Source organism: Alosa sapidissima, chromosome 20 (genome assembly GCF_018492685.1).
Source record: "Alosa sapidissima isolate fAloSap1 chromosome 20, fAloSap1.pri, whole genome shotgun sequence".
Lineage (NCBI taxonomy): Eukaryota > Metazoa > Chordata > Actinopteri > Clupeiformes > Clupeidae > Alosa > Alosa sapidissima.
Genome location: NC_055976.1, coordinates 17,255,467 through 17,266,948, shown reverse-complemented (window position 1 = coordinate 17,266,948; position 11,482 = coordinate 17,255,467). Strand labels below are relative to the sequence as shown.

Genomic DNA, 11,482 nt, shown 5'->3' with positions numbered 1-11,482 from the left:
AACAACACTATTGGATTTTTATATCAAATTTTCAAAAGGCTATGGCTTGAAAATGGTCAGAGATAAAGTTCTACTGTAAATGTAAAAATCTTTAAGTATAATCAAAAGTTTATGGAGGGGGTACATTTACCCATCTAATCTGCCACTGGATGGTAAGCACCTCAAATTATGCACCTTTCAGTAAATACTGGATGTTGAACATATTTGAGCAGGTTTACTTTCTTTTTTGTCATATTACCCACATAACAAATTAACAGGAAAACAGTAGGCCTAAGATGCAAACCAACAATAGTAAAATATTACTATAACCACAAACCGTTATTATAGGCCTACAACAAAGTAGCCTGGTCAAATCAGTTCCTATCGCGAGTGACTTTGAAGTTTTTCAGAGCCCTATTTTTACTACCCCTGCTGTCTGTACCACATCCATTATGGACACTATCATCACGATTAGCACTGGCATCTCCATGGTATGCTTAGTGGACACCGTCGTATACACAAAAGACGCACCTCCATTCACAGACACACCGTGACTATCACTGTCAAATTGTCAGTATCAATAGACGATCGATCATAATCTCCAAAAGGCAGATATTCTCTGCTGCAGACATTTGAGACTTTTTTTCAACATTTGGTGTAGGCCTATATTTCTGCTTCAATTTGTGCAAATCTTTGGCCTGCATCGTTTCCGCGTCATTACAAACAAAATGCACGTCTTCGTGTTTCTCGCGTGTAATAGCCTACAAGTAGGCCTATTTCCTGAAAACGTTGTGCAGCAAATTTGGGCTTGAATCAAAGCTCTGGATGTCTAGCAACTAGAGGAGGAGAGTATCTATCGTCTATTTTAATAAGTGCCATTGTTTGTCGCAATTAAAAATACCCTCAAGGGCCGAATTACATTATTATTTTGACATTAGGTCGCGGGCCGGAATTGGGCCGGACGCGGGCCGGAAGTTTGAGACCCCTGCCTTACTGAGATGGAGACTCTCGTCCCACGTGGTAGCTGACGTCACCACTGTGCCAGGTGTGAGGTGCCCGTCACAATTCACGGCCAGGAAGCAAGGATGGTGCATCACCACACTGATGTGCTGAATAAAACATACGCATGTATCCACAAATGGCTGTGACTGAATCTTGTGGAGATTATGGGACAGCTTTATGGCATATGCCATGATGCACAGACAGGCTGTTTTTGCTCCCCTAAAAAGGTGTGTGTGTGTGTGTGTGTGTGTGTGTGTGTGTGTGTGTGTTTGTGTGTGTGTGTGTACACACTGTCTGTCCTTGTTCTTCTGACTATGAGGGCAGGAAGAACAAGGGAGAGCAGAGTCATAACTCACACAACCTTCAAGGTCATGTGACCACATCAGCATTGCAGTACACACACACACACACACACAAAGCACTGAGGCGACTTAACACACCAAAACACCTGAGCCGTGGGCATACTCGTATAACATTGACGACATGAGTAGAAGAGATAGATGCAGAATAGAACACTAAGTTCAGGAGGGAGGGAGTGGGAGAGAAGAGAGAGAATACACTGATTTGACAGAGAGAGGCCTGAGAGATAAGCGGTGAAGTGGAAAGCTCGCAGGAGTACGCGCCAAACAAAAGGAAGAAGAGATCGAGAGAAGCAGGAGAGAGAGGAGGGAGAGAGAGAACAGGGAGAGAGAGAGACTGAGTGACAGAGAGATTGTGGGAAAGAAAAATAAAACAAGAAGCCCAATTAAACTAAAGAGTGCAGAGGGAGAGAGAGAGAGAGAGAGAGTGCAACAAAGTCCCTAGAGGGAGAGAGATGAGGCACAGATGAATCTATCCCCTCCATCTCTCTCTCTCTCTCTCTTAAACTGAGGTAGTTAAGGAGAGTACCCAGGGGTGTAGGATTACCTCAGCCCCTTCACTCGAGAGAGAGTGTGTGTGTGTGTGTGTGTGTGTGTGTCTTAACTGAGACAGACTGCTCGCTCCAGGCACATTAAATAAAGGCCAGCCACAGTCTCACTCACACCAATCCTAATAAAAGTCTGCTAAACACAATAAAATACAGCCACATCAAATTCAACATGATGTGATCAAATACAAGTAGTGGGTGGGGGGTGGGGTGGTATTCTTTCTGAATTTTCATTTAGCGTGACACTAACTTAATCACGCTCTAATGCCACAGCCACGTTCAAAGGCGCTGAGAGCATTTGATGGCCTTATAGTATTTTACTTTGACATTGCCAGACTCCGAGCTTCACATCATTAAATGTTACGTGATATCTAGTTCTGCTGGGAATGCTCTACTTAGGTTTTATGTCTATGTGAAATTTGTAGGAATGGAGGGTGACACTCATTGTTGCGTAACATGGCAGATATCAGCGTCTCTTGTAAAAGCTAGTCCAAATGTCATACAAATGTCCCTATATCATCTGAAATATGTGGTAATTATCTGTCTTTACCTCACTCTCTCTGACACAAACACACACACACACACAGAGTAGTGTGTTTACCCAAATATCACTCTCATGGCATAAAATCAGAAGCTTCTTTGTCTAAATATCATCTGCAGGTTGCACTCCGACTGACTCACTCTAGCAGCAGGCAAGTAACACATACTGTACACATGTCCACATACACACACACACACACACACACACACACACACACACACACACACACACACACACATATGAACGAAACTCAAACACACAGACACAAGCATGGGCACACACACACACACACACACCTGTCCCCATCTTTACTAAATACCATCTCCAACACTGTCATCACCTGTTCACTGGAAATACCAGCACCACATCATGGCTGCTGTCTCTCTCCCTCCTTCTCTCACTCCGTCTCTCACTCTCTCACTCCCACCCTCTCTCACCCCTTCTCCCGTTCCAGTTCCTAGTCTGTCATCAGAGCTGTTCCGTCTTGACAACCAGCCTGCCTCTCTCTCACTCATGTTTTGACTTTCTGTTTAGAGGTTAGCTCTGTAACATGTCACAAGGCTGACAAGCACTTAACCAGCCTACTGTTATAGGGGCCCTCGTGTTGCATCCTATGTGTGTGTGTGTGTGTGTGTGTGTGTGTGTGTGTGTGTGTGTGTGTGTGTGTGAGAGAGAGAGAGAGAGAGAGTTACTCCGTGGACCGTGACTGTGCGTACATTTGTACTGTGAATTTGTGAGCATATGTGCTGTGAATGAATATATGTATGTGTGTGTTTTCAAGTTGTATTATTTCTGTAATTCTGAGACTGTCTTTGTGTGTGTGTGTGTGTGTGTGTGTGTGTGTGTGTGTGTGTGTATGTGTGTGTGTGTGGGTGTGTGTGTGTGTGTGTGTGTGTGTGTGTGTGTGTCTTAAGTCTTAAGATACTGTATGAGTGCATAAACAATGCCCTGTTATTTGTCTTCATTCATATCTTCCCCAGTTACACACAAACACGGTTGCGTCCTGCCTCCTCAGTCACAGCTTGCTCCATACTTGATGGAAGCCATGGCCTACTGGTCCAGCACATAGGCTGGCTTTCTCTGTCCACTCTAGTCCCTCCTTAAGCAAAATGTGTAATCATCCTAACAGATAAAGGCCTACAAATGATTCTCAGTTATGAGAATTATATTATTCATTCTCAATGAAGTTATATGTGTTCTATTAACAACACTATACTGCCTGATGTTACATGATGAATAGGCTACTAAAGATGGTGAAAGAAGAACCTATGTAATCTTTATAAATACAAAACCTACAAGGACTGGTTTCCCCATCAGCTTGATTGGCTTTTGTTATCATCCATGCACGTCTCCAAAGTAAGGGTAGCCTCTTAGTAAGGAGGTCGCCTCAGGGAAAGTGCACTTAACTACAATCCCTTCAAAGTATTCCTCCTGTCCTCTCGCATAAGTGTAATCCGATGCTAGAGAGGGACAATCGGTGGGCGCATTTCTTCCGGTGTTCGCACACAAGTCACTCGGGGTAAGCAGGGCCTCAGTGTCACACTGGTTTGTGGATGTGCTGCTTGTAGGGGTCAAAACAAATCCGCCGGACGCGTTCCGGTGCACCCCAATCAAAGTGGTAATTATTTGAGAGATTTCACATTCGCGCAAGAGGCATCTCCACCCCTGGATGCCCTACCCTGCGTGCAGGGGTGGAGAGACAGGGGGCACGCTTTCGGGGACTCCGGCTGTCAATCAGTCGGAACAAAGGACAATGAGCATTTATTTTCACCCGAGAGAATGGACAGCCTTGACGTTTAATCTTTATAAATATTCACCATCGCACAGCCTTCCACTACTCCCAACCCCCACTCACTCCCTGGGCACAATGCGTGGGCAGTACAAAGACGCGGTCAATCAGAGCTCCTTCCATCTATGACGGATAATAAGCACAAATTGTTCAATGGTCCAAGTGATGGGTGGATAAGACACTAGCTTCTCGCAGAAATAGAGAGAGAGAGAGAGAGAGAGAGAGAGAGGTGGTCTGTTATTATACTCATGGTAGCTGCACTGGAGATCACTAGTCTGTTAATATAACCGTGAACTCAATTCTGTGCAGATAACTGTCACCACCTTTTTGCTGCCTCCATGAATTCGATGGCAGCCGTACACAAACAAGTTATTCCGAGACATTTAAGTCTGGAGCAAAATAAGTCGAAGGCTCGTAAATGTCAACAGACGAGCCGACCCAGCTGCATCTGACAAGTAGATGTTTGAATGTCAAACGAGCAAGACATTAAATATAGCCCCGTCCAAGGCTGTGAACAGCCATAAATCTACCCTGCCACTAAGTGCAGAAGAGACCGGCGGATCTGAGGCGCAAGACTAACAATAAAAAAGAACGGCAAGATAAGCGAGCATGTTGTCCTACCTCAGTGGGCACTATAGTGCTCATTAGAACAACTAACGGCTTATTAACTCAAATATCGCATATATTGCGCACGCAAATAGACGAATATATATAGATGCACGTTAAAAAGCGAACGGACCTTAAACGCACGTTTCGTTTCACAACAATCGGTTATAACAATCGAGAGTGTGCATCTTAAAACAACAACCATCAAGTAGTAGCTAACCCTACATAAACCAAACAATGAGAGAATAGTCAATAGCCTACACATTTAATACAGACTTGTGCGTACTATTATCACACACATATAATGACTGATCTTATGTTCACAACAGAGACAGCCACAGTATCCATGGTTCATATTCAAATAATGGCTGGATTACTTCGATTAGCCAAGTGTTATTGTTACTGTTATTACCGTAGCTGCTAACTCCATGTGCTACAAAGCATCCAAACATGCTGCCAAAATATGACACGATTTCACGCTCTGACTCAAGCATTACAATGCAAGTGGATAGAAACATTACAATATGCCCCACTGGATACTGGTTCACATCAATAGCGCACACAGGCGCTGAAGTAGACCGCATGTCTTCACTTATTTCTCCTTCGGACGATAAGTTTAAATCGCCTGCAGTTTATCCATCACCTGCACAGACAGTCATCAATATATTCATAGGATATTTCTTCAGGAAAAAAAGCATGGTAAGAAATTGACACATCTGGACGCTACGTGCACCCCGACACAAGCAAAGGGTGTTAACTTCACCGCCCCGGCCACAAACAAAAGCGTGCAAGGAATCAAAGGTTGTGGGACCTAGCTACATGGTCAAGTTCACGGTCTACGCATTGGTCAGGCCCGCTGAGACAGCCCCAATTGTCCGGCTACATGGGGCCACCCTGACGGTGTTCCATGAAGATTCTCATCTAAAATCCACAAACCAGAGCGGTACAGGCTAGTGAATCCATACACTTACCGACAAAAGCGCTCAGATATATTCCGAGTACGACTGGAGCGAGGTGGCGCCTTCTGGTAGCCATTTAAATCACTTTAGAGAATGATCTGATACTTTTTTGCCCAGGAAATTAAAAAAGCAAAGCAAGTGGGAAAAAACAATGAAGTCTTGCTTGCGTTAGCTCCTCATGTTTCGAGCTACAATTGCTGGCTCGCAGGGGTCGAACATGCTTGCGCCATTTTGCACATCTATCAGGAATCTGTCAGCATCTCGCTCTGCTCTCTCTCTCTCTCTCCCTCCTCTCTCTTTCTCTCCCTCCCTCGCCTCCGTTATATCGTTCCCTCTATCGGTGCCGATGCTTCATGCACACACCCTTTACGTTGTCGCGTATACCACTACTGTCCACGGTCTTCCTCGCCTCCTCTCCTCCCTCGCTTCACGCACCGTCTCCCCCTTCCTCACGAGCTCCACTCTGGAACAAAAGACAAGGGCTGTGTGAGGTGCATGGACAGAACGATATACCCCTGGTGTATGTGTAGTTTGGATATTGCAATGATGCTGGGGCTACAATAGGATTTTTATTATTTGCGATATAAACAATAATGCTTGATGACACAGGAATTGAATAACATTCCCCAAGACAAACAATATCCGCATGTCTGTACCCAGTAAATGTGCCCAGTAATTGGAATGTATGGTATTAGACTTAACAAATAAAAATCACACTAAAGCCTAATGAGATTAACAATAATAGTTTTTTAATCGGATTGTGGCAGAAGGTTCATATAGCTCATAAAAGCTTAAAACCTGAGAAATATAGCTGAGTTTTTATAGTCCAACACGAATATAAGTTACATAATTTTGGCGTGCCCTTACTAGCATGTATTGTTGTCTTATATCGGTTGCCCTGTCCATAGGCTATAGCTTACAACATACTAACCCGTGCAGCATCCGATACAATGTGACCTAACGTGATCTAGAGAGGCATGGAACAAAACTGATGAAGGAGCGCCCTCCTTTGGTAGGCCTATAGGAATGTACTGCGTACCCTCACTATGTTTTTGGTTTAGGAGCAGAGCGTTCACCCTGCTACCCAGGGCCGGATAAAGGTATTTTGGAAGACCCTACCCCACCCCCGCCTCTTTCTCCTTTTTTATTTCCTGGTTGGCCCTTTAACGGGAAGGGGAAAAGAGCCGTACACAGTTTTAAAGTCAATGTTTGCATCATCTTATGCACTTACCGCACTCTTCTAGCCTAGAAATCTAGACGCGCCCCTAGCGGCAGGCTCGCCAGGCTAGCACTCTTCTCTTTCTCTCCTCCTACTCCACTTCCCTCTCTTCTTCTACCACTTCTACTCCTCCATACTTCTACAAGTGCTTACAGTAAATACAGTATGTAGGTACTCCTATCCTCTAGCACTAGTATTGACAGATATTATTTCTCCTCTGTATTTCCACTGTACTCCACTGTAGTTAGACTAAACATTATTCTAAGCTGTTTAAATGTTAAAATGCTTAAATGTTAATGGATTATTGTATTCTATTGCTGAAGTGGGTCTCTATGCGTGTGTATGAAACGTTTTAGCGTTATAATTTATTTTTGTTTTTATATGCATTTTACCAACTGCTTTGTTAGTGAACTAGCCTAATAGATAGCCTTAAGCATCATGACTGTGGCATGTTGTTTTAACATTTACAGTGGCATGCTGTTTCAACCCACAGTCTCCTTAGAAGGCTAATGTCAAAAGATGATTTAGAAAAACTCATTCATGCATTTATCTCCAGCATGGTTGATTACTACAATGGACTGTTCACAGGCCTTCTTAAAAAGACTATCAAACAGCTTCAGGTGATACAAAATGCAGCAGCTAGGGTTCTCACAAAAAACTAAAAGAACTGACCACTTTACTCCAATTATTAAGTCCCTGCACTGGCTTCCTAGCCTGACATAGTCATACTCAATTCTAGTCAGAATATGAGTCTGATAATGCTCCATTGGGATGTAATTATGGGGCGCGTTTTAACCGATACAGGGGAGGGGGGAATGCCACTGCACTCAATTGGATAGACCTAACCAATCAGAGCAACGAAATAGCTTACCGTGAGATGTAGGAAGAAAACACACAAACCATCCTTCTCCACAAATGCCTTAACAATGTTTTCTGGTCTTTTGTAAAAGTTAGTGCCTTCCAAGACATCGAAGACACAACATACATGTCATATGTACATGTAAGTAATTAACTGGTACACTTAATAGGTTTATTCCACTGTATCAAAGAGTAACAAGGTTGTAGCAGCACAGCTGTTACATGTACACTGAAGACAATAACGAGGCCTTGACTGGAGCTAAGAATGGTTTGTATATCAAATCTATCATGACCAGATTTACCCCATCCAACTGGTTTATCATTAGGTGTATTCCCTGGGAATCAATGAAGCGATGACCATTAGGTGTATTACCTGGGAATCAATGAAGTGATGACCATGGTTTTGTCCAAAGACTCTCCTCCCGGCTGTGCTGCCGACACATCCCTGTGCAGTTTCCTGAAACTTTGAAGGTCCTCTTATACCCCTTGTTCAGTTACACTGAACCACACACACATAAAGTCAAGCACACTCATACACAAGCACACACACACACAAACACACACACACACACACACACACACACACAGTCAGTCACACACACACACACACACAGCACACAGTCTCCTTACAAACATGGCAATGTGTGGCCATCTTCAACAGAGCTTCTCCACACCCCCTGAGCTCTTGGAGGGTGTGCAGTGTTACATCTGAGGCATGTCATTCTGTAGAAATGCACACACAGGTGCTGCAGGTGCTCACACGTCTATAATCAATAACACTCATGTCCACATGCTCATCATCATCATCATCATCCTCATCTCTTTATTAAGACGGTTATTTACATCAAGGAAGTTCGCACAGGCTGCTGAGGTGTGTGTGTGTGTGTGGTGTGTGTGTGTGTAAATTGTGTTGAAAGAAACAGTATTGCAATGACGACACATTTATCACTCAACGTCTTCTCTGAAATCATGGCAAACTGACTCCTGACGCTACACTAACATGAGCAGACTGTACACACTAGGTAAGCTCTCCAAACGGCAGCCATCTTCTTATCTCCTCAGTGACATCCTTCCACAAGAATATGAATCATTCACCATAATATTATTTTTTTTTCCTTTTTGTGTCAACATTTTACCCTCCATTTGTTTTTTGTTACAAAGTCATTGTCACAAAGACACTGTACAAATATTATTCCAAAGGAAAAAAAAAGTACCTGGATATAAAAAGTGAGATATATAGAGACCTGTTACTGAGGTGTGAAGCTGAGGTAAGGACCTGTCACATTCAGTATGAGAGAGAGAGAGAGAGAGAGAGAGGTGAAAGACTACCATAGACACTGCAGCACAGGGAGGCAAGCTCTGTTGCTCCGCTATGCACAAACCTCTCTCTTTTTCAAATAAAATTAAACAAACAAAAAAAACAACAACTTCACTGTTACATCCATGCCGGCACAACACTGATCTCATCCGTGTGTAACACACTGAGCTTAAACTGTAACTGCTAGGTAGAGCCTAAACACAGACGGACAGATACACACACACACACACACACACCGATAGACTCACACACACACACACACACACAGGCCAGATTCAGACACTGAGGTGTTTCTGTGTGAAAGTTGCTAACAAATTGCAGAAATACAATAAGACTGAGTTGGCGCTCAGTATCCTGGCAACAGACACTGTCCGAAGAGGGGGCACGCGTGGATCACGGCGGGTGATCCCGCACGACCCAAAAACATTCCTGAGAGTTCCCGAGACATTCCCAAAAGCACAGCACTGTCTGCTGCTGGAAAGACCACAGATCGAGAGCATAGTCGTGACATCACTGGGTCAGGTGACTTACTGCACAACACCATAACCAGAGGGGTGGCATGCACACATACACACACACACACACAAAGACACTTACGCATGCACACACACACACACATGCATGCACGCTGACACACACACACACACACACACAAACGTTTACGTCACACGCAGGATGAATGAGGCTGCCATGTCAGTATCTCTCTGCTATGAAACTCCCAAGCGTTACACCCACTGGCGCACAACCAAGTTGTTCCTGATATCGTTCCTATTCCAGACAGTGTGCCTGTGGCTGCAATGGATGGGGGGAAAACCATTCACTCATTTTCCTTCTTTATCCATTCTGTTTTTCTCTTATTCGTCCATTCATTCATTCATTTATTCATTCCTTTGTCACTCATCCATTCTTTCCTACTTTAATTCAAATTTTCTTTTTCATTCATTCATTTTTTTTTCTTTCTAATGGCTGTTTAGTTGTTCCACTTATAAATGGAAGAGATGATTTAGAAAGCTCTTTCCATTCTCTGGTCCATTTTTACAGCCAGCCCAGGGTTCTGCAGAATGTGATGGTTCCACACAGAACCTCAGGTCCGCTAGAACCACCACTGGCATATCAGACTCTCCCAGCAATCAGAGAGCCTTGACCCTGAAAATGTCCCTACTAGAATAACGTATAGGTTACACAGTAAAACGTCAGCTGTATACAGTCATGGCTGAATTTGGTACCCTCACAGATTATTGAAAGAATTTCTTACTTAACTGAAAGCGATGCAATTCAAATCCATTTTCTATGTATAGCTGTGGCATGGACAGATTTGTTGGCACGCCTAAAAGGGTGATACATCATTGGATTACAGTGATGTTTAAAACTGGTGCTGGTTGTATTAAGCCTTTCAGCCTATTCATTGCAGATGGAGAAAGGAAGTCACTCCGCAGTTTAGCATCCTTAGGTGCACAAATTAACACAGACTTGAGAAATGAAAGGATAGAGTTGACATTGTTGTGCAGGTGTACATATTAGGTAGTTTAAGGCGCGTGAGACTGTAACCAATATCAATGGATGTGGCTGCATGAGGAAAGCGAACCGAAGGATAGGGCAAGAACGTGGTAGACACAGATCCAAAGAAAACTTCCAAGGTCAACTGCAAGGTTAAGGTCGCAACATCAGTGTCTAATTGCACCATCAGTCACTTTTTGGATAACAGTGAGCTCCTTGGAGGACCCCACTGTTGAAAGAAAAACTGGACTGGAATTGACTAAAATGTATATGGTCAGGTCGCAATCCTTCCAGAGAGATGTCCTTTGGACTGATGAGACGAAATGAACAGTAGACTCTTTTGAAGTGGCCTTCTATGAGGCCAGACCTAAATCCCATCGAACATCTCTGGAAAGAGCTGAAACATGCAGTCTGCAGAAGGAACCCTTCAAACTTGATGTCTGGAGCAATTTTTTTAAATGCCATAAATTTGTCAGGAGCAAATCTTTTTAAATAAGAATGGTCAAAACTATTTGTTGACTGATGCGGAAGTCTCATTCTGAGCTACAAAAACAACAAAAGTTGTTGGAAGAGACTGCCTGTAAAGGATTACTACTATTATTACAAACTATTAGGTGAAGGGTACAATCATTTTGTCAATGCCATTTTCAAATTACTTAAAATATTATGTGTTTACCTGTGCAACTTTCAAATGATTTCAAAGGAAAAATGAGGGCTTTGGGCTTTTTTTGCCTTTATTTGGACAGGACAACAAAGAGTGGCAGGAAGTGAGAGAGAGAGAGATAGGGTGGGGAACAGGAATTGGCC

At 43.4% G+C, this 11,482-nt stretch overlaps 1 protein-coding gene across 1 annotated transcript in view; it reads right to left on the bottom strand.

Moving 5' to 3' along the window:
- Nucleotides 1–6,137, bottom strand: part of igdcc3 (immunoglobulin superfamily, DCC subclass, member 3) — a 95,675-nt gene extending 89,538 nt beyond the window's left edge. Inside the window, exon 1 of the mRNA XM_042074448.1 lies at nucleotides 5,796–6,137. Within this exon, the coding sequence (XP_041930382.1) occupies nucleotides 5,796–5,859 (64 nt within the window). The 5' untranslated portion in view covers nucleotides 5,860–6,137. The remainder of the gene's footprint in view (nucleotides 1–5,795) is intronic.
- Between the last annotated feature and the right edge of the window lie 5,345 nt (nucleotides 6,138–11,482).